We start from the raw sequence: 24,984 nt of genomic DNA, 5'->3' as shown, positions 1-24,984 counted from the left end.
TTTTCAGTTCCTCGCCACTACAAAAAAAAGGCTGCCACAAACATTTTTGCACATGTGGGTCCTTTTCTCTCTTTTATGATCTGTTTGTGATACAGATCCAGTAGGGATACTGCTAGATCAAAGAAAACCACATGTTAACATTATCTATGGTTTATTTTAATTTAATCTCTTAAACATTTCCCAATTATATTTTGGATTTGAACAGCATTCAGGAGTGTGGGCTTCATGGACCTTCTGTTTGACACCCCTAGTGTATAATATACAGATTTCCAGGAGCATCTAAAATGGCTAGCTGAAAAACTAAGCTATTTCATGAAAATATAGTCAGATGGCATCTTCTTTTCCTTGTTGTTAGACTAAGACTCCTTTTCTCCTACTTCTTGACTCCTCTCTTTTCCTCCACCCACTTTCACTTTTTAAAAATAAAAGCAAGAAGGGGGGACTTTCCGTTTTATTTTAAACAAAGCTTGAGGAGAAATTACTTTCGTTTTGATTTTTACACAAAATTGCTTCTGCTCCTGCACAAAGGTGTGTTTCTGTTGGCTCCACTGCACTCAGTACATGTTGTCAGAGAGCCTAAGGAAAGGTTTTGATCCTTATTGGCAGAAAGCCCATTCCTAGAGAAAGTATCTCCTAAGAGATTATCCCTTGAAAGGAAGAAATACCGGGTATAGAAATGCCTCAAGGCTCCCTTTAGTTGCTCACTTGATGAGTGACTCTACCATCAGACTCCCCCAAAGATTAACTTTCTTTCTTCTTCTCATACTTGGTAAAAAGAGGAAAGAGAGGGGTAAATTATAAAGCAAATTCCACTTAAAAATCTAACTTACATAATGAAGATTTCCAAAGATTGGCTATTGGTGAGAAAGAATTGTTGTAAGAATGATTTTTTTCTCAGAACCTTTACCTTGAGGTTTAAGATAGATGTTTTCCTGTTTTCTAAGGCCAACTTCAGCCTTTCATTGCCTTATGTCATATCTATCTGGATCAGTTCTCCTTTCAAAAAAAAAAACTCCATTTCAAAAGTTTTTCCTACCATCTTGCTAGTGAGATACATCTGCTAATTTGAACCTTAATTATAAATATTGTAATCTCATTATCTATTTAATTATACACTCTTCCCAAACACATCTAAACTCTCCCCCCTTACACACACACACACTCTCTCACACACACACACACACACACACACACACACATAAACTAGGGGAAGTCCAGGTTGTGTTTTTTTAAAGTTCCCCTTAAGTTTTTTAAAGTTTTTTTTCTTGTTAATCCTTTGGTGGCCCCTCTTACTTATTTTGTCCCATAAATCAATCTTTCTCTTAAACAGTGGTTTATAAACCCAAGCTAATTTGTTTCATTCTTAGTCAGTTCTTCTTACTTTATATTTATTTGCCTTTCTCCTGCCTTTATTTAAAGTGTTTCAGAATCAAATAATCTACTCACCTCTCTGTTATTTCCGGGGCTGGGGGGGGGGGGAGGGTAGTGAGAAGTAAAGGTTACTTGTTTTTTTCTTCTTTTTTGCATTAAAACCTCAAATATTTCTCTGTTCACTCTCTTTCATTGTTCCTTAAAATTTACATGTTATGTCACTGTGGGCTAGGTTATAGCTTGAGCTCTTTATAGAACTATATATTTCATTCCTTCTCTAATGTTTTTTAAATATAAAATGCAATGTAATTTCAGGTCTCATTTCTTCATCTTTAAAAGTCTTTATCTTGATTATCTGCAAAAATTGTTCATTTTAACCACTATTCCTTGGAATTTGGTGAACAGGTATTCTTGGTCCTAGAAGCCATCCATGGATGTGCTTAGTTGATGTTTTTTTGTCTGTATTTAGAAGTTCTTGTATTATACCTTGAGTTGACTTGCAAGTTTTTCAATTTGTTATGTTCTTTTGGGATACTTATGGTTCTTAAGACATTCTGTTTTTAAGGCAAGTTTCTTTGACATATAGAATTCATATGTTCTTTTAACATATTTGCCTTTTGCTTCTCTGCTGCCAAATTTTCCTTCTCTCCAGTAATTTCATGTTCCATTTATATTACAATCTTTCTCAGCTTCTCCATTTGAAAGTAGATTCTCCATAATTTATTCACTTTTTCTTAATAACTCAATAAACGTTTATTAAGTGCCTGCTATTTGCCACGCACTATACTAAGTGCTAGGGATAGAAAAAAAGAAACAAAATATAGTCCCTGCCCTCAAGAAACTTACAATCAAATGGGGAAGGCAACATGCAAACATATGTGTGCATACATGCACATATATATGTGTATATATATATATAGAGAGAGAGAGAGAGATAATAAAATTAATTACTAAGAGTGCTATTTAGGCACTAGAATTAAGAAGGATTGGAGAGGCCTTTCTATAGAAGATTAATGGATGAAATTTAAAGGAAGCCAACGAGGTCAGTGATCCAAGTAAAAGAGGGAAAGCATTCCAAACATGGGGACAGGCAAAAAAATGCCCAGAGGGGACAGCTAGGTGGTGCAGAGCATAGAGTGCCAGCCCTGAAGTCAGGAGGACCTGAGTTCAAATCCAGTCTCAGACACTTAACACTTCCTAGCTGTGTGACCCTGGGGTTGTGACCCCCAAATACTTCAGGGGAATAGAAAGAAAGAAAATGCCCAAAGCGTAGAAATACACAGCCGGGAGGCCAGTGTCAACAGAATCAAAGAGTCTGTATTAAAGAGGAAGTTTTAAGAAGACTAGAAATGTAGGAGGGAACTGGATTAGGAAGGATTCTGAATGCCAGACAGAGCATTTTGTATTTGCTTCAAAAGACAATACAAAATTACTGGAGTTTATTGAGTGGGAGGTGGAGATGGAGCATGATCTGATTTAAGTTATAGGGAAAACTTCAGGTAGGCAGACCCCCAGCAAGCTAATGAGATCGTTCTAGCTTGAGGTAATGAGATAACATACCAGAGAGCTAGCAGTGCCATAGGAAAGAAGGGGACATATTTAAGAGATAACTGCAAAGATAAATTTGGCAGATCCTGGACTTGAGAGTTCTTAGATGTAGAGGGTGAGAAATAGTGAGGAATCCACAAGACTCCAGGATGCAGATCTGGGGGACTAAGAGAGTAGCGTAGCCTTCTACAGGAAGAAAATTGATCAATTCTGTGTGGGGCATATTATATTTAAGATGTCTAGTGGTCATCCAGTTCAAGATATTGGAAAGGCAGATGGAGATGCCAGATTGGGAGTCAGCAGAGAGATTGGGGCCAAAAAGGTAGATTTAAGAATCATCAGCAGAGATATAGTCACTATCTATGAGATCATCAAGTGAATTAATATAGAGGGAGAAAAGAAGAGGATCCAAAACAAAGCTCTAAAGGACACCTGGGCTAAGAGGATGTGATCTGCAGGAGGATCCAGCAAAGGAGAAAAGGAGAGGTATATGTTGAATGCCAATTCCTGACATAATTTCATTCTTAATTTCTTCTTTCATTTTTTTTCCCATTTCTTTTTTGAACCATCCTGGAATTTCATGTTGACATTCCATGATCTCTAGTCCATTCACAGGATTCTGACTTTCACCAGGCAATATTGTTCACTTTCCTTAAAATGATATTTCTTCAGTGTGACTTGGTTTCTCTTTGAGCTTTTACTCATTTTTCTTTCTGTTTTTAGACTACTCTCTGTTGTTTTAATTGTTTACATAGTAAAATTTTATTCTTTTTTTTTCTTTTGGTCTTTTTGGTTACCTTTTGTGGTCTCTTCCACTCACACTCCTTTCCTGAGACACAAACACCACTGGCTAGGCTGCTGAGTGGACTTAGCTTGGCTTTCTCTCTTTACACAATATGGAAATCAGTAGAGTTTTCCCGTCTCCTTTCCAATCAGGCCTGGTGTGATATTGCCATATCTTATGATTTTTTTAGCCCTACTTATACATCAGTCTTATTCACTTACGTGGAATTACAAAATCAGTGATTGTTGCTTTTTGGGTGGAGTCAAAAGGATGAGGACATCTACAAATGACCGCTACAGCCAACCCCCAACTCACAACCCTATGAGTTTGACTGTACTCAGGGCATTGGGCACTTGGGAGTTGGGGAAAGACCCTGAGTGAGAGTTCTAAATTCTCCAGTTAACTCATGAGGATGTATTCTATTCTTGCTTGTAGGTCCACATGTGATGACAATATATCTGGTACTTAATTCCCTTCTTGTGAAGTTTCAGAGTTGGTCAAGTGTGTAGTAGAAAATTACTATTTTGATACCTTGGTAATCAAGACAAAAATTTTCCCAAAGAAAGCAAAAACTATGAATATCCCTGAAGCAAATAGAAGCAAATTCAAGAAATTTGGAAAGGAGGACAAAGAGTTTATGTAATTTCTCTTTAAAGTCTCCATAAAAAGGATAATTAAACAGAAAGAGGAGCAAGGGGTTAGTTTTCAAAATTCTATTATTAAGAGGCAATCATTGAACTTCCTTCCCTTCCCTCTAGGTTACAGGCACTCTTTTTCTAACCTTGTGAAAATTCTAGGGCATTTGAAAAGAATCATCAGGAAGCATTAAGTATCTAAGAAAATGACTGAGTCTTCATTTGATGAACTCTCAATTGGTCTCATCTCAATCCATTTTGGAGACCTCTCCCCTTTCCCCCAAAGCAGAAAGCAACCCTTCAAAACTGAATCAGACATTTAATATGTGGGAGAGTTAATTCTCAGTCCTTTGGGACTAAAGAAATAATCGTCTTTGTGTTGAGTCGGCAGGAACATTTCTGATCATTTCATTTTATAATTATATTTAAGCAGAAGTCAGACAGAGCTGCATCTATCTATGTGTGAACCCCTAGAAATAAAATGTTTGTGAATTTAAAAATAAATGTTAAAGCATCCTACTACATTCCTACCACTACCACTTAATTTTGGCATTCTTTTGCTTTCTCCTGCAACCAGGTGGGTCAATGGATAAAATTCAGGGCCTGGAGTTAGGAAAACCTGAGTTCAAAAGCAGCCCTATACACTTACTAACTGGGAGGATTAAGAGAAGATTTGAGTTGGAATTTGAAGGAAACCATGCTGCTTCTTCCTTTCTCAAAAATCTTCAGTGGCTCCTGTAAGATCAAATATAAATACCTTAGTCTTTTCATAGTCTTAAAGACTCTGCAGTCTGGCCCCAATTTTATCTTTCCAGACACCTCATAATACTGTTCTACCTGTACCCTGTAATGTAGCCAAACTGGACTACTCATTCTTCCCTAACTCATCCTATCCTTTCTCACCTTCATCATCATCATAGCTAACATTTATATAATTCTTTAAGATTTACAAAGTGTTTTTGTATATTTTATCTCATTTACTGTTCACATCAATTCTGTGGGACATATGCTATTATCATCCCAATTTTATAGATGTGGAAACCGAGACTGACAAAGGTTAAATTTCTTCCCCAGAAATTTCCCACAATTAGTAAGCAGCTAAGCCTGGTCTTCCTGACTTCAAATCTCATACTCTATCCACTGAACCACTTATTTCTGCTAAGTGAATTTTTGCCTTTATTTGCCAGGGCCCAGGCTTCTATGCCATTTCCCGGTCTTTTCATAATCTCCCCTCTAGCTCTCTGTCTTTCTTATATCTCTTTATGTGGTCCTCCAAATGCCTTGACCCTTGAAATCAGAGACTATCTTGTTTACTTGCATTTGTATTTCTAACATTTAGCATAGTTTCTAACACATATCAAAGTACTGAATAAATGTTTTCATCTACCTATATATATTCTTTAAAGAACATCTCATTCATCTAGATGGAAGAGTTCTGATTTCTTTACATTTTTAAAAGAAATAGCTAAATTGTTTTGGTCACATATAATATTACTAATCAATCAATATGGCCCCAATCACTTTAGTTGGCACTAGACTGCTTCTCTTTCACTGGGCTTATTTCATATATAAGTCATAGTACAAATCAAGGTCTATGAAGATAATGAGGCATCCAGAAATCTTTTTTAACATTTTTTTCTGGTTATACATGTATATAACTTTTTTAATACATATTTTTTATGAATCATGTTGAGAGAAAAATCAGAACCCCAGAGATTTTTTTTAAATTCAAAATAAGTTTTAATACATCATGTTACAAAAGTAAATAGTGTTTACTCATTTTTGCAAATTATGCAGTGACAGAACCATGTTGTATATCATTATTTAAAAATGCAACTTTGAAAAACTGTTGAAATAGGAATTTTTTCTAAATATTCTTTTTTTTAAATATTTATTTATTTTATTTTTAATTTACAGAATAAAACAAACATTACCATATTATAATAAAAATGGTTGCACATGAAACTGTAAATCTGTTATGCATAATTTATTATTCTATTTAAATATATAATGAAGTTATCATGTAAATTTTTCCCCTTTTTTCCTTCCCTTCCCCCCTGCCACTCCCAAGGAATGACTCATCTTCTCATATATTTGGCAAAGTTTTTTACATATTTGAAATCTGAAACCTTTATCTGAGAAACTATGTATAGAAGTATTGTTCCCAATTTTATGTTTTCCTTCTGATCTTGGCTATATTTCTTTTACTTGTAAAATTTTTTTAATTTAATGTAATCAAAATAGACCGTTTTTCACCTGTTTGCTCTCTATTTTTTAAAATCATAAAGTTCAGCTACCCCGGGCAGCTAGATGGCACAGTGGATAGAACACCAGCTCTGGATTCAGGAGGACCTGAGTTCAAATTTGGTCTCAGACACTTTGACACTTCCTAGCTGTGTGACCCTGGGCAAGTCACTTAACCCTAATTGCCTCAGCAAAAAAAAAAAAAAAAAAGTTCAGCTATCCATAAGGATAAGTAATATATTTCATGTTCTAATTTTCTTGTAATATCTCTTTTTATATCTAAGTCATGTATCTATTTTGACCTTACCTTGGTAAATGGTGTAAGATATTGGTCTCTGCACAGTTTCTGCCATACTGATTCCCAGAGATTTTAAATAACAGGTCCAAAATTACATGGACGATGCTACAGTTAGAACTGATACTCCCAAGTATCTCAGATCCCAGGGCCAGACTGTACATACACAACTTTATTTCATCATTAATTAATGGTCAGGAAAGACAATCATCATCAGTCAACAAGTATGCATTATGTGCCTGTGTATTTTGTGCGGGGGCTGAGCTAGGTGCTCTGGATACATAGGAGATCAAATAAATAAATAAATAAATAAATAGACGGGCCCTGCCCTTGAGGAGCTCACTTCACAGTTCAATAAACATGCAAACAACTATGTGGCATTTAAAATGTTTGACAGTTTCTGGGTAATTTAATCATTTTATCAATAAGGTCCAATAACATATATTAATAAAAAAAAGGTCAGTAGCACTTTTTAGTACCAAAGACCATTATGGCAACAGGATCACTGGTTACAAGCCCTTGGGAAAACTGGGTATTCCAGAGGATAGCAATCAACTCTGACTGATTAACAATTAATGAAAAATTTTATTTTACCATGAGGAGTTAGAACTATTCTAATAAACTTTGATTATGCTATTTACTTCTAAATTTTCCAGCCTTGGGCAATCTATTCAAAGAATTTATCCCCAACCAAACCCATGGAGAAAAGTTTGAGTGGGGTCCCACCAGGACCGAGGGAAAAGTTAATTCAGCCTTCAAAGACTAAACTTTTGAAATTGGCACTTTAGAAAAAGAGAGGAACTCTGGATCTCCCCAAATCACTGGTTATCAACAAGCATTTCTCTCAACCATATACAAACAAGATAAAGACAAGACAAGTCGGAGATCATCCACAGAGGAAAGGCATTGAAATTATGAGGGACTGATAAAGTAAGCTTTGAGCTGGGATTTGAAGGAAACCAAGAGACAGAGATGAGAAGACATGGGGAACAGCCAGTGAATTGTGATTATTATGCACATGGTCTACATACTGCCTCTTACTGAACTTATAGAAGAGCCTGGTTAATGGAAGCAAAACCTTGCACCTCACTATGATCCTATACTTCATACATTAGAAAGCATGGTAGACATGAGCTGGTTGCCTTCAGCTTTCTCCAGAGAGAATAATGGGGTTAGACAGGGAACTGAGTCAGGTACTTTCTTTCCCAAGTCAATTAATTCTTTGCCTTTTTCTCTCTTTCCATCTTTTTCCTTCTTTGCAGGAAGCATTGTAGCCATTACTGTGACGGTGATTGCAGTGGTGTTGCTGGTATTTGGAATAGCCGCCTATCTGAAAATCAGGTAACATTTGCTTTATTTTCCCTCGTGAATTAAATTGTATTTCCTAGCTCTGAACTGTTGGCCAATAATAAGCAATCAAAAATAATTTATTAAGTACCTAGCATGTGCCAAGCACAATTGAATACAGAGAAAGTTTAAAAAAAAAACCCTGTCCTAAAAGGGTTTATATTCCAAGATCTGGATGGCTACATGCAAACAAAATATAGCCAGAATAAATCAGAGATCCTTTTAAGGGGAAGGCACTAATATTTGCTAAATTTCTTCAGAGTCTCTTTATTTCCCAGAGTTCTCAGTCTCTTTATACTCTCTATTTCTTCTCAACAGTTTAGTATTTAGGATATGTCTCATTCAAGAGCAACTAGGTGGCTGAGTGATTAGAGTACAGAGTCCCAAGTCAGGAAGACTGACCTTCTTGAATTCAAATCGGGCCTCAGACACTCCCTAGCTCTGTGACCCTGGGGCAAGTCACTTAATCCTGATTGCCTCAGTTAATTCATCTGTAAAATGAACTGAAAGTGGCAAATCACTCCAGTATCTTTGACAAGTCAGAAACAATTGAAAAACAACATATGTTTCAATCAATCATGTTCATATCAGAAAATTCATTCTCATAATACATCTATAGCATCCTTATCCTTCTTTTTTCTTGCCTGACTCCGAAAATGTGCAACATATATCAGATCTTGGATTAGAAAATCTAGGTTCAAATCACATCTTTTCCAGTTAAGATCCATGTTACCTTGGGCAAGACTCAAGGTCACATAGGTCTTAGGTAGCAGACTTTTTGTTTTCTCATGGGTAAAATAAGAAGTTTGAACTAGGCAGGGTGTGCTGGTAAATGTATAACAACCAACTCTCAAAAAAATTGTGTTCTTGATAAACTTTTAAGTTTAATCTATGGGGTAGCTAGATTGAGTAGTGGATAGAGAACCAGCCCTAGAGGCATTCTAAAAGGACTCTTAATTTTTTTTGTGTTGGGTACTCCATTGGAAGCTAGATGAAATCTTTCAATCCTTTTCAGAATAATGTTTTAAGTAGATAAAATAGAATTAATAGGATTGCAAAAGAAACTAATTGTTATGAAATATAGAAACCAAAATATTTTTTTAAAATTTATAGAAAACATAAATCTGGTCCAGAAGGAAAACAAATATCTCTTTCAAAGTATCTATAGGCCTAAGCACAGTGGCACACATCTGTAATTTCTGTTGTGAAAGAAACTGAAACTGGTGGATAGATTGAGATGCATTTGGACTCAAACTAATGAGGCAGGGGTGAGGGGGCGTGTTGCACCAAGTCGAATGTAAATGCAGAATGCCTATGGAGGTGGGAGTGTATACTACACTTCTAGCCTGGGCAAAATAGGGGAGACCTAGAAGCAAAAATAAATATTAAAAGTACCCAGAAATCACCTTCAACATCTTTGTCTTCCTCCAATGTTAATAAAACCTGCTTTTCCCCAGCTATTTACCATTCAGGTAAATAATAATAAATAATAAAATAAATATTCATGTCCATGTCATATTCATTTGTGTCATTTTTATACTACCTAAATGGATCACGTTCTAGCAAATATCCCATAAGCCAAAGTATTATTTATAACAGCTTCTCTAAGAAACTGCCTTTCAAGTTTCAGACATCTGACTTAGAAAAAAAACTTTTAATATGTAGTCCATTTGTTAGTTGGGAATTTCCTCAACCTAAATAGCATAATGGACAGAGCACTAGACATAGGGTCCATATTATTCCTCAAACACTTTTGACACTGGTCAAGTCACTGAAACTAAATGAGCTTTAGCTTCCAATTCTGCAAAAATAACTGTCCTCAAAGATCCCTTTCAATTATGAATCTATGGACATTACAGATTTCTTGAAAAAGAGACTTCCCATGCCTAGAAGGTCTACAGCAAGAATGATACCTCAAACCAAAAGAAAGAGAGAGAGAGAGAGAGAGAAAAAGAGAGAGAGAGAGAAACACAGAGATAGAAACAGAGACAGAGAGAGAGAATGGGAGCCAGTCCCATTCCACAAAGGATATAAATCAGGACTTCTTAAATTGGTATCTATGATTTTTTCCTCCATATTTATATAAATGTGTTTCCATATAATTGGTTTCCTATCTTACCTTACATATTTTGTTTAATCCATTTGAAGATATTATTCTGAAAATGGGTCCATAGTCTTTCACCAGAATGCTAAAAGCATAAAAACACACAAAAAATGTTAAGAATTCCTGATGTAGAATCTCTGGTATTGGTCTAGCCCAGAGGAGACATTCTACCAACTCTTATAGCCAAGAGAAAGAGAAAGACAAACCATCTTGAATCAGTACCATAGGACTGATATGCTATAAGAAACCAGAACAACAATTGCTTCTGTGTTGATCCCCAACAAGAAGACTATAAAATAAAATCTACGAGTTTCATTAACAGGCCATTTAAAATTGTTGTAGCTCCTATTGATGTCTGATTAAATTTTTATAAAATTTCCAAGAGAATATAATAGTTTTTTTTTTTTTTTTGAGCCAAGTTTATCCCAGATGGGAAAGGTCAATGAAATATCAAATTGAAATGGGTCTTGGTTGCCTCCCTTGAACAATCCCTCCCCCTCAAATGCTGACAGTTCTCATGGAAATGGAAATGGAGTATCATTATTGATCTCTGACACTGACAACTTAAATGAACAGATCTCTCATACAGAAATCCCCAGAGGAAAAACCCTTTCTGCTGCTCTGTTAGAATTCAGGCAAAAGAAGCAATGGATTAATGGCCCTCACAGATCTTAAGCCCACAATAAAAATCCTGTCAAGCGTTGTTTTAACAGTCTCTTGGATTTCCCCTATTCCTCCCCTCCCCATCACCAAACAATAATTAGTTACTCATCTATATAGGCTCTTATCCAATGCTTGGAAAATTATTAGTAATTCAAAGGTATTTTTCCTTGAGGTTAGATCTTGCCCTAACTAGAAGTTCAACCCCCTTTTACATTTTCTCCAAATGTACAAAAAACTACAGCATAGTAGATATTTTATTTTCTGAGGCTTCTTAGTTTATGGCAACTGATGTCCTGTACCAAAAATCAATGAAGGTGACTTTTTAAATAAACAAATGAAAATACTACCACTGGCCAAGCTGGGAGGGGGAACTGTTAAATTCTATTAATGCTTGCTAGCTCTCTCTCTTGGTCAAATCTCTTACATTCCCTGAGCCTCAGTTTTTTCATCTGTAAAAATGGATTGTAATTACATTCACATCATTATGCCATAAGACTTATGAGGATCAAATGAAATAATGTGCCTAAAGCATTCTACAAATGCTAATATTCTTTAAGCTTATATATGTGTTTTCACTGATGTGAGGAACTCAGTATAGAAATTCTTTATTTTTATACAGATTAGCATTTAGTCCACAAACTAGAGATTTAGAAAAGTGCTTAGGTTAAGTGATCACGCAAGGGTATTATAGCTAGTATGTATCAGAAGCAGAGATTGTTTATCAAAGGTCCAATTCTCTATCCACTACACCATATTACTTCTCCAGCAAGACTGAATAACAAATAAACACTGGACTCGTAGTCAAAGGATCTGGTTTCAAATTTTGATTCTCCTGTTTTCTATCTTTGAGTGAGAGAAAAGGAGGGAAGGAGGGAATCACAGAGAGAAAGAGAAAGAGAGAAGATACAGAGCGACAGGGAGAAAGGGAGGGAGACATGGAGACAGAGAAAAAGAGAGAGAAAGGGAGGGAGACACAGAGACAGAAAGGGCAAGGAGGAGGGAAGAGAGAGAAAGAGAGAGAGATACTCCTTCAAATAACTTAACCGCCAACTTCTTCAATTCACTCATTTCTCATGACCTCTATACTTCAGCCATGCACAAAGATGATCATACCTTGACTACCATCCACAAGCACTCCACCTCCATGTTCATGAACTCTGAACTCCTCTATCTAATTATAATCTATGATTATTCCACTTTTCCTTCTGCCTGCAGTGTCTAACATGGTCTTCATCTTCACCTTTATTTCCAATCCTTCTGCCCCTCTGCTCTTTCCCAGAAGATCAACCTTGCACTGACTATACTCTCCTTGGTGACCCAATTCATTTTTGGATGCTCCTCTTACTCTATTGTTTTTCATGTCCTGCCAATCTCCAGCTGTGGATTACTCCCACTATGCATTGTCTTCATGCCTATTCTTGGGCAACTGAATAAGAGCTGGAGAAAATAACAAAATGTATCATTTGTGTTACATGATCTTAGCAGTACCTTCCCTGTGGCAAGGCAATCCTTTTATATCTCCTCTGATTGATTCACTATCTTTATTCACTGTAATGACTTTACTAAATCTTTTCATCCTTCTCAAACCTCACGTTGTCTCCCATTCCCATACCTCATCAGCTGACAGATTTGCTTCATGTTTCACTGAAAAAAGTTGAGGCCATTCTCTAAGAGCTCCCTATTCTCTCTTCTTCCTCATCTTATATCACTCAAATGCCACTCCTGTCCTAAGTGACGACTCCTTCCAAGGCTAAGCCCTCTACCTGCTCAAGCCATCTTCTCCCATCCCCTCTCCTCCAATAAATTTCCTTTTCTATTATCTATCCTCTCTCTAATCTTGAATGTCTCCCTATCTACACACTGCTTCCTAACCTACAAACATATCTTTATCTCCTTCATCTTCAAAAATAAAAAAACCCTTCACTTGATCAATCCATCACTGTTATCTTTTGCCCCATATCTTTCTTCCTTTGATAACTAAATTCTTTGAGAAAGCCATCTATAATTGGGGTTGCCCCTCTTTTTCTCAACTTTCTGCACTCTGGCTTTTGTCTTCATCATTCCACTGAAACAGGTCTCTCTAAAGTTACAAGTGGTTTCTTAATTGCCTAATCTAATGAATTTTCTCAATTCTTATCCTTTTTGATCTCCCTATAACCTTGAACATTGTCAGTAACCATCTTCCCCTTAATAGGAAGAAGATGCCTCCTTCTTTTTAGGTTTTCATGACCCTGCTCTTTCTTGTTTCTCCTCCTACTTGTCTGACCTCTCCTCTTCAGGTTCCCTTGCATGATCTTCACCTAGGTCATGTGCAGTAAGCTTAGGGTCCCGCAGGATGCTCTCCTGGTCCTTTTTCTATTGCCCCTGAGCAGTATTTCATTTGGTGATCTTATTAGCTTATATGGCCTCAGTTATCACTTTGAAAATGATTCTCGATCCCAACATTTATCATGACTTCCAGTCTTGCATTCTACCCGTCGGACATATCAAATTAGGTGTCCCATGAACATCCTAAACTCACTATGTCCCAGTGAACTGGGTGAATAAGTGATAACTCATTAGCTTTTCCCAAAAACTCTTCTTCCTATGACTATTGAAGATACAACCATCTTCCCAATCCTCCAGGCAGGCAATGTAGGTATAATCTTTGAGTCCTCATTCTCCAGTCTATTACTATCCATTTCACCTTTGCAGAATCTGTGGAATATGGCCTCATTTCCCTTCTGACACTGTCACTCCCTTGGTACAGATTCATAGCATGTCTCTTGGATATTACAGCAGCCTGCAGATTGGCCATTTTCAGGGTTTGAACCAGCAAACAAAAACTGATTGTTAAACTTCTACTGTGAACATTTTAGCAGATGTTACAGATCAGGATTTGATTTATTATTATGCTGATTGTCTAGACTTCAAGTAATAGAAAAATGTTAATAACGCAAATTAACCTTAAAAGCAAAATCATTAAAAAGTTTGAATGAGAGCTGGTTGTTAAACATTTATCAGTACACCCTTGGTTTTCTTGCTTCAAGTCTCTCCCTGCTCCAATTCAATTGCCACTCAATTATCAAACTGATCTTTCTAACACAAGTCTAACCATATTACCTCTTCCTTTTCTTTTCAACAAAATCCAGTAGAAGTTTATCAGCTCCAGAATCAAATATAAAATCCTCTGTTTGGCATTCAAAGCCCTTCATAACCTAGAATTCCTTTTGAATATTCTTGCATTTTATTCCCCAATACATGCTCTAATAACACTGCCTCCTTGCTTGCACATGATACTACATCTCTTAACTCCAGCTCTTTCACTGGCTCTCCTCCATCCCTCAAATTCTCTCCTTTCTTTCCATCTTCTAGTTCTCCTGACTTCAGGTCCTCATCTCCCTTTCTTGCTTCCCCTTGATAGTAATGCTTCTCTCTGTCATTACTAGTTTCCATTTATCTTATATCTTGCTTGTGAGCTGTTTGCATACATATACTTGTTTATATGCTGTATCCCCTATTAATTTGTGAGTTCCTTGAGAATAGCCACTATTTTCACTCTTTTTATATCCCTCTTGACAGGTATAAGTGATTCCATTCCATCTCATCTTCTCTAGCCCGGGACCTGGCACCTAATAGTACATGCCTGATAAATGGTTGTTGACTTGTCTTGGATTAACATTTCTTCCCAAATACCAGCTTCCTCTTGAGATACTTGCAAAATTATTAGACATCTCTTGTTATCCATTCATATTCCCATCTCCTACATCCTGCCCTCCATTTTTATCAGTGTTTATTTCTAAATTAAGAAACAAATTCAAACTGAAATCTGAGCTGCATTTGGTTGAAGCACACAGAAAATAACAGCCTTGATCCTCATCTACAGCTAGGTCCCATAGAGCACCTCAGTATTTGAGAAAAGCAGCACAGAGGGGAACAAGAATTCCAGTGTGAGAAGAGGAAGAAGAGGAGGAGGAGAAAGAGGAGGAAGAAACAACTGGAATAATAAGAGTTAATATTCCTGACAGACCAATGCTTGGGCAGTTTGCTCTGTTTGATTCGGGTTGTACAAATTTCACAATTTGAGGAGTTTCCATTGCCTTGCTCCTTACTGCCAAAGAAGCAACCTCCACTTTGGATGGTCATTAACAGTCATTATCATTGTTTTTCTGCATAAAGATCTGTTTTCAGCTTAAGAAGAAACTTTTATCCATCCTTGTAGATGGCGCCTTAATTGATACTGATTGAAGACAAAGTTCATGGCTACTCTTCTTTAAATTAGTTACACTAACTTACACAAATGTACATAAAAGTACATTTGCTACCATCAGTGATGTAAATGGGTATAATCATAACCCAAATAGATACATTTACCAGTTTCTTTCTTTTAAATTTTTTTCTTTCCTCTTGTTATAAATTTGAAAGTCATGAATATGAACATTCCCTTGTATAAAATAGACAGGGAGAGAAAGGACATTGAATATCTATTATATATAGTTTGGTTCATTTAACATAAAGGTAGTACAATGTGCAGTAGATTATGTGCTGGACTTGGAATCAAGAAAGCCTGTGTCCAAACCCAGCCTCAGATACTTATTAGTGGTGGGACCCTGAGAAAGTCACTTACATGAACTGGTGCAAACTAAAGTGAGTAAAACCAGGAGAACACAGGAAGAGCAATATTATATGATGAAGAACTGTGAATGACTTAGCTGTTCTCAATAATACAATGATACAAGATATTTCCAAAGGACTAATGATGAAGCATACTACCTGCCTCCAGAGAAAGAACTAATATTGTCTGAACACAGATTGAAGCATGCTATTTTTCTCTTTTCTTTCTTTCTTTTCTTTTTTTTCCTTTCTCTCAAGTCTTTGTTCAAGTCTTCTTGTACAAAATGACTAACATGGAAATGTTTTACGTAATTGCATATATATTATCTATATTGGATTGCTTATCATGTCAGAGAAGAGGAATAGAAGGGAGAGGAAAGAATTTGTAATTTGACATTTTCTAAAAATGTTTAAATTGTTTTAACATGTAATTGGGGAAAATAAAATATTATTTTACATAATAACAGCTATCATTTATGTAACAATTAAGTTTTGCAAAACACCATATAATATATATATATATATATATATATATAATGTATACATGTGTATATGTATGATCTCATTTGATCTTCATATCAATCCTTGGAGGTAGATGATATTATTATTCACATTTAACAGATGAGGAAACTAGGCAAGTCAGTGGTTAAGTATCTTGTCCAGAGCCAAGCAGCTAGGGAATGTCTTAGGCAGAATTTGGACTCAAGTATTTTTGATTCCAAGTCCAACACTGTTATCAACTGAACCATCTATCTATTCCATACTTCAAAGGAGATCAGAAAGACATCAGATCAAAGACATTGTTACTACATTAATTTTCTCACATTTTTATAATACAAGAAAAGCCTTATTGCTAATGCTTCCATATTTTTGTGATTAATTCTATATGACTTAAAAAATCATTGGATCTCATTTTCTATTAGAATATATCAATTTTGTTCCCAATCAGAGAACAGCCAGTGATGGAAGTGTAGACTATAAGTATGGAAGGCATGAGGGGAAGGAAGGTAAAAAGAATTGGCTAAGAAGCTTATTACACTTTCTAGCTTTCAGATTCATAGAGAAGTAGTATGAGAGGCATTTGTGAATGGAAAAAAAAAGATGCCAAGTAGCAAGGGCAATGAATAAGAGATGGGCAATCTCATCATCCACAGAACCTCTAAAGTATTAAAAGGCCCAGAAGAAAGAGGTAATGGGAGATTCTATACCCAGAATAACAGAGGGTGTATTTCTTGAGGGTAATATAGGGAAAGTGATGTTACCAAAATCTAGCTTATACTTTTACCACAAAGGAACAGCTAGATAGCATAGGAGATAACACACCAGCCCTGAAGTCAAGAGGATCTGGGTTCAAATGTGACCTCAGACATTTATCAGTTACTAGCTACGTGACTCTGGGCAAGCCATTAAACTCCAATTGCCTTGCAATAATAATAATAATTTCACCACAGCAGAGAATAGATACAGATAAGATAAGAATTTGGGGTTGTTCCAACTCCACTCCAAGTAACCAACTCTCTCATTTTCCTTTTCTTCCAGGCATTCTTCCTATGGAAGGCTGCTGGATGATCATGACTACGGATCCTGGGGCAATTATAACAACCCACTTTATGATGATTCCTAACAGAGGAATACTGAATGGGACAAGACATATATGTTCTTTAATTTAAAAGTGCTTATCCAGTAGCATTAATGCTAATTACCTGATATGCATTCAATGACAATCCTGTGGCCTGTTTTGTTGGTTTTATTGTTTGTTTGTTTTTTAATTTTTATTTTTCTTCTCTTCTGGTTTCTGTTTCCCTTCTCTTTAGGGGGGAAAAAAGAGCTATCATTTTTAGGTGAATCCAAACTAAATCTCAACTGAATGAGACAACATGGAAGATCAGACCACCCTGGCTGCTCTGGAGAAAGGATATACTTTTAGAGGAGCAAAGATGGCTTTTATGTGGGAAATCATATTAAATCTCCATAAAAGAAAGCCAGAGAAAATGATCACTAGAGGGGTTTTCATCTGCAGAAGCTCATGTTTCTCCAATTCCTTTTTAATCCCTGTTTATCTGGTCCTGGATCCCAGCTGCAGCTCTGCAGAAATGGTTGCAGGCTCTTTCTTCTCCTAATTAAGGAATGATCAAAATAGAAAGCGCATGAAAGGAGGGAGCCTGCCGAGGGGCAGAATTAACAAGTGAGTTTCAGATCCCAACGTGTTCTTTCTTTCTCTGCTTCACAAGGTGTCTCGGATTAAAGATGCCAAAGGCATCCAGCTTCCTTGGAAACCATGTGCTTGCAAGCTTTTTGATGGACCCAATGAGGGTCCTTTAAGGTAAACTTAAAAAGTCTGAGGCAGAGAGGGAGATGAGAAAGAGCCCCAGCCCCTCTGGAGTTGAGAGAGTATTTGGATTTCAGGGCATATGTTGGGGCAGGATGCGGAAAAGGCTATCAGAGAGACCTCTGGGTATGCTGTGGGCTACAGTTTATGGGAAGAAATCCACAGCACCCTCTCCACAAGCTCCTGAGGTTGCTGGCCATGGCCTTATTGCCTTTCAGTAATCCAAGGTCAGCCACAGATGAATTCTGAAAGCATTTCTTCAATTTCTCACCTACATAGTCCTGTAGATAGGGTATTTACAGTGTGATCAATTCATTTCTTGTCCCCTAGTTCCTGCACTCCCTAACTCTCCTCTTATTCACTGTGTAGACAAGCCAAGGCATGTATTTATTTCCTGCATAAAGAAACTTGATTAAATACCAGCACCTTTTTAAGGAAAAGGAACCATCATAGGACAATGCTCACTTGGATGAAATGAGGCCCACACAAATAAACAGTGTTGTTTTAACAGCAATTATTTCCCCTTTGTAGCTTTAATCACCATATTGACTTTTGCAAGGTCCATATCCTGGTGAAATTCAAATATACTTTGTACTTGTTTTTAAACATGTCATCACCCTTTCTTCTGTGCTAAATGCATTCTAAATTATAGAGACTGTGAAATCTGGTCAGGTATTATTCCAGTCAGTCCACAAGCATTTATTAAAGCACTTACCTCCTGCCAGACATTGTACTAAACTCTGGATATATGAAGAAAGGCAAAATTAATCATAAAAATAATAAATCCCTGCTCTCAAGGAGCTTACAATCTAACCCTTGCTGTTGATAGATGACATGTTTGGCGCATAGGAACTCTGTGGTTCTCCTGTATCTCTCTGGTCTCCTGCAAATGATGTATTATACCCCTACACAATAACGAGGGGTAATTACCCAATATACAGCCTTTCTTCCATCACTGACCAGAAGTAGAATTGTTTCCTAAGCTTTCAGGTGCCAAAATTGACGCTTTACCACCGTAATCCTTCACTACAAGAATTTAATAGGGATAAAGATTACAGAAGCTATTTATTAAAGAATAGAGATTATTTTTTAAAAAGACGAGAGGAAACAAAGAACCTCCCATTAGTTAGCTGTCCTTCATCTATCTAGTAATTTTAAAAAACCACAGATCTTTTTTTCCCTATTTTATCTTCTCATATTTTCAGGAACAGGAGTAGTTTTCACATTACTTGTTAGCCATGGAGCTTCTTGCATGTTTCTATTAGGATCTTTAAAGAAAAAGGAAGAAAGGGCTAATCCCTAATCTCATTTCTTCGGCTCATTCTTCCCCTATTCAACACCACCAATTGGTCTAAATTTAACATGTATGTTCCTCAAAAACAGGGCCTGTTTCATGTTTCTTTTTATGTTCCCAACATCCAACACTGTGCCTGCCATTGACAGGTAGCTGATATATAAATTGACTCCCAAGAGTTTGGGCCCTTTGAAGAGCAAGGAAGGAACACCAGAACCCCACTCTGGGAAACAAAAAACATGTAAATTAACTTTAGGATGCCCTTGTAGCATTTAAGCCAAGAAGTGTCAATTCCTCTGGATGTTGGGGTCTGCCCCTGAAGTTTTAAATAGTCCTGAGAGAGTTCAGACTCTGCCTGAGGAATCAATAACAAACATTTATTAAGCACTTATTATATGCTAAGCCCCGAGGACACCTATAAAAAGTGAAAAAATCTGGCCTGCAGGAATTTTCATGCTAATGAAACAGTATATACACAGATAAATCCAGAGATGGAAAGTAGTTTTAAAATATATAGCAGTAGCAGTTAATAGAACAAGAAAAAAAAAAAAAACTCCTTTAGGAAGAAGCCCTTAAATCACATCTTAAAAGAAAACTAGGGATTCTGAGTTGGAAATTAGGAAGGAATGCATTCCAGTACAGGTACAAAGGCTGAAAAAAAGATAGGAGGTGGAATGTATGTGGCCAATATAACTGAACCACAGAGTCTTTGGAGGGGAGCAACATGTCAGAGAACTGGAAAGATAGGAAGGGGCCATATTGGGTAGAGGTTTAAGTGTCCAAAAGAAAACCACATTTGATGCTAGACATGTGAGAGCCATTTTGAAATGGCATTACAATTTTAAGAATATCCTTTTGGCAGCTGTTATGGATGATGGATTGAAGTTGGAAGAGACCTGAAGGTGGGAAACTAATTACAAAGCTCTAGTCCAGATGAGAGATAATAAGGCTAGATAATTAGTTTGGAGGCTATGTGAGTGAGGAAAAGGGAATATATACGACAGATGGAGAGAAAGAAATGACTAGATTTGGCAATTCATTATATATGAGGGAAGAGTAGAAGATGATAGTAAGATTGAGGACCCAGATGACTGGAAGAATAAGCTTGTCCTTCACAACAATAAAGAAGTTCCTAAGATGGGTAGGTTCAGAGGGAAGATAATAAATTCTGTTTTAAACATGTGGAGCTTAAGATGTACATTTGAGTTCATAGGAGTAACAATTCCTGCCAATAGGATTCAAGAAGCATCTTTTTTCACTGGAGTATCTTTTATGTTGGGTTCCAATTGTCTTTCATATTGGTTTATCAGTCTATAGTCATTTATTAAGCACCTATTAAGTGCTAGACAATGGGGGTAAAAGGAAAGGGAAAAGTCAGTCTTTATTTTCAAGAAGCTCACAGACTAATTGGTGAGAAAACATGTAACTGATATATACATATATCCCACGTGTGTGTATATATAAACACATATACATATATGTACTGTGTATATACCTATATGTCCATGCGTGTGTACATATATGTATATGTTATAAATTGGTGACAATCAGCAGAGGGAAGGCACTAACACTGAAGGGAATTGGGAAAGACTTCTTGCAAAAGGTGGTATTTTAGCTGATATCTGAAGGAATCCAGCTCAGAATGAAGCAATGGTTGCTCAAGAGAAGATATACATCAATGGACCTGGGAGCCAGAGATATAGATCATACACTGAATGACCGCCTCTCCAAAAAGCCCTAATAATAATTTTCCCTTTTGTGATTATGTGAAAGAATTGATTTGATCATAAAGATTCTATCACTGTTAGTGTGTTTTAAGCCATCTTGACAAAGAAATGAAACCAGTCCATCTGTAATATGCTGACAAATGATATAACTGGCTTAGGAAGATAGACTTTTAAGTTCTCTTCACACTAAGGAAAACATTGTTGGTACAACTGTTTATTAAGTAGGCAGACAGGTTGATCTGCCTAGATCATCAAGACATAGGAGAAATGGATGTGATTTTTGGCTCATTCTATGTGACCCTACTTAAGGTGCCCACTCCCTGTGTATTTTTGCCTATTCATCTATAAAATGGAGTTGATGTTCATCTCCAGTCCCCCTTCCACTACCTGCCTCACAGGTAAATTATGAGAATGAATGAGACCATGTATGCATTGTGTTTTCAACCTCTAGAGAAAATCACTATAAATATTAAGAGTTATGTAGGCATATAAATATTTAAGTTTCTCATTTGCTGATACAAGAATCTCTTGTTCCTACTTCCAAATGCAAAAGCATAGTTGTATCCTAGCATTATCTGAATGTCATGATGGCTGTGTTCTCCCCTTATACAATAGATTGCTGGACATTACCAGCCTAGAACTTTGAATTCCAGTCTCTGACTTCAAATGGAAAGGGGCTTCATGGAGCATGATCAGCATGGGTTGTCAGGTAACATCAGGGGCCAGAGATAGCAGGATGGTATTTTAAGGAGCCCTAAGCCCCAACGACAGCTGAGCTGTACAACATCCTGTTTTCTTCCTGATCCCTGGAGGGATTTCTTTGGATTCCATGTCACCTGTTGATCCTTCATCATTCTTGCACAGATGCATGACTCAATCCTTTTCCTCTCAGAAGAGAGGACAGATCATAGCTGCACCAGATGCAAATTTGTACAATAATTCACCTTCTTTGCCTTTAACCTTCTTTGTCAAATGAATGTATCACTCACACCTTGCTTTTAAAAGTAGTGGTTGTAAGGGATGATGGAGAAAACCAAATGAATAGAAAAGAAACTGGTTTACTTTTCTTGGGGATGAGAAAAACTGTTCTTGAAAGATAAGAACACAAGTGGGCAAGTTGATTGGATATTTGATGTCATTGTAACCACATTTGTCCTAAGATATCCCACGTACCAATTATTATCATACCCATTAAAGTTGTTTTAAGTGCGTATCTGGTTAGTGTGATTTCTCTTTCTTAACTTTATATCTTGGGTGAAGATCATTCTAGCTCATTAGGCCCACAGAACAGTTTGAACTGGGCATTTTGCTGTTTGAACCTGGATTTGGAGTCAGAAGTCCCAAGTTCTATTTAGCAGTGTCTGATTATTTCCAGTGTTACCTGAGGGCTAGTCATTTCATCTCTCAAAGCCCCATTTCGAAAAACGGGGAAGTTGCTCTAGTATACATAATTTCTAAGATCCTTCCAGTTTGAAGACTATTAGTCTTTGATCCACAACTAGGTTGCTGTTCAAATGGAATTTTAGGTACAGAAGTAAAGCTTAGGAGAATCAGAGGTCCTGTATGTGTAGCCTCGCACTTCTTACAGATAAAGAACATAGTTTGGTGAAAAGTCTGGTGGAATTAAATTTGAAGTTGATCCCTAGGAGTCCTTTCTGATCAATCTCAACGTGTCCATGAAGATGGGGTAGATGAGTAAGAAGGAATCAGGAGACCAAGCAAAAAGGGTTTTTTACATTTTTTTTATTCAGCTAGCTGGGTAGATACTACAGGAATAAAATCAATGTATTCTTTTTATACACCACTTTTAAATATCATTCTGCAGCATTAGCAAGAAAAGCTTAAACCAATCACAGTAAAGGTCAATTTTGAGATCAGCTGGATATCAGGAAGGGGTGGACATAGCTTTTTTCTGTGAACGTTTCCAGATTACCTGTCCTAGATGGGAACATTTTCAACTTATGGAATGTAGAATAACAAGTGTTATCTCCACAGCTGCTGTGTACAATTCTGTATTTTTCCACAACTACAAACCATAAAATATTTTTAAAGGAACAGTTTCATTACTTTGTGATACTATGCACTATATTCAAAGGTGTGGAGATTGAAATGAGATAATGGATGGAAAATATTTAGCAAATCCTAAAGTATTATATAAATGCCATAAATTAAACTGCTGTTTTTATTTCTATTATTATTATGATCATCCTCCTCCTCTAGTCACCAGGGCTCTAATCTGGCAGTGGGTGACTTTATTCACTAAGTTTCTACTGTGGCTCAGTTTGAATAAATGCCTGTCTGCACCCCATTTGGGTGACTTCATGTCAAAGATCCTGGAGTACATTTCTTTCTCCAGTTCATTTGACAGATAAGGAAAACAATTAAGTGTTTTATCCAGGGTCACACAACTAGTGTGTCTGAGATTTGAACTCAGGTCTTCTTAATTCCAGGCAAGCAATATTCACAGAGCAACATAGGGGTTATGCCTTTATGAAGTGATGGAAATAAGACAATCCCCTGATGTCAAAGTTTCAATGCTTCCAATTCCATTGAATCCTCCATCATTTTAAAGGGATAACTGCTTCTGATATATCTCGGCAGCCACCGGCTTAGCTTTTTAGAGTTCTACAAGAATATGGACAATATTTAACCAGCCAACAATCACTTTCCCTTCCAGTTTCTACAGGGCAATTTTTTCCTACTTTGGAAAGGGCTAATGAAGTGTCAACTCATCTTGACACTTCATTTTAACACATTAACACCTTGTCTTTCACTTAGCTCCTTATATTCTGGTATTGCATTAACTAGGCTGGAGGGGAAAAAATCAACACACACAAGCACATAGATTACAAAGAATATGAAAATTAAAACAGCTCTGAGGTTTGACTTCATATCCAGTAAATTCTCAGAACTTGGAAATTATCAATATTTAAGGGGTTATAGGAACACAAACACAGTAGAACATTACTGTCGAGCTATGAATCAATTTAATCATTTTGGAAAGCAAGTGGGAATTATGCTGTAATGGGAGCAATATCCTATCCTAATAAATTATGTGAGTTTCTCCTTAAAAGGTTCCTGAGACTTTGAGCCTTGGTTGGCTCAAAGGACCAAAGGTTCAAGTTGTTGACCCCAGTGTTGGGGCCTAGGTAAAAAAGTTGATATAATGAAGTCCCAGGAGTTCTCTCTCATGCTTGGCTAAAGAAAAACAATTGATAACTCAGTCAAGATACTATCACTTAACTGAAACAACTCTAGATTTCCTTAAGGCGTATCTTTGTTAAATAATCCTCCTGCCATGGCTTTTTGTTAACTATATTGTTAACTATTGCAATCCCTTTTTGTTAACTATAAAAATTGTCTATACAAATGCTTCATTTCATTCCGATATTGAACCTAAGCTACCAAGGGACTGGCCCAGAATATATATACTTCTAAAAAGTATATGAAATGCCCACGTTTGTGTACCCCTCTTTTAGCATGTATCTCAAAGAAGGCAAAGACAAAATGAAAGATCCCATATACACCACAATATCCATAGGAACAAGGAACTGGAAAAGATGTGGGTACTACTGATTAAAGAATGACTTCGTGTGATTAAGTAAAAAATTACCACACAACTTTAATGGAATATTATTGCTCTGTACATAACCACAATATAAACAATTCATAGAAGCATGGGAAAATTTAAAATAACTGATGCGTAGTAAAGTAAATATATCCAATAACTACAGAAAAAAAATTAATTAGAAATAGCAATGAAAAGGAACTGAACAATGTATAACTCTGATGATCAAAGTTGGTCCAAGAGAAGAGTAAAAAGTACTCTCTTTTTATTACATAGATGGGTTAGGAGAGAAAAGGAATTCTGTGGCAATGGAAGGTTGCATATGCTTGTAGAGTCAATGTGTTGGTTAGTTTTATAATGCTGCTTTTCCCCCCTCTTTCTTTTTTAATCTTTGTTTAAAAAGATGGGTCTTTGTATATGGGATGAGGCAGGGACATATTTTGAAATGACAATTATATAGAAACAAAAATATCAATAAATAA

The 24,984-nt window shown here is 36.6% G+C and overlaps 1 protein-coding gene across 1 annotated transcript in view; it reads left to right on the top strand.

Moving 5' to 3' along the window:
• Positions 1-22,147, top strand: part of PARM1 (prostate androgen-regulated mucin-like protein 1) — a 126,162-nt gene extending 104,015 nt beyond the window's left edge. The window contains exons 3-4 of the mRNA XM_051966327.1: positions 8,140-8,218; positions 17,124-22,147. Of these exons, the coding sequence (XP_051822287.1) occupies positions 8,140-8,218; positions 17,124-17,208 (164 nt within the window). The 3' untranslated portion in view covers positions 17,209-22,147. The remainder of the gene's footprint in view (positions 1-8,139; positions 8,219-17,123) is intronic.
• Positions 22,148-24,984: the final 2,837 nt, after the last annotated feature.

Source organism: Antechinus flavipes, chromosome 6, assembly GCF_016432865.1.
Source record: "Antechinus flavipes isolate AdamAnt ecotype Samford, QLD, Australia chromosome 6, AdamAnt_v2, whole genome shotgun sequence".
Classification (NCBI taxonomy): Eukaryota; Metazoa; Chordata; class Mammalia; order Dasyuromorphia; family Dasyuridae; genus Antechinus; species Antechinus flavipes.
Note: the sequence above shows the minus strand (reverse complement) of the source record. Positions and strands in the feature narration are given on the sequence as shown.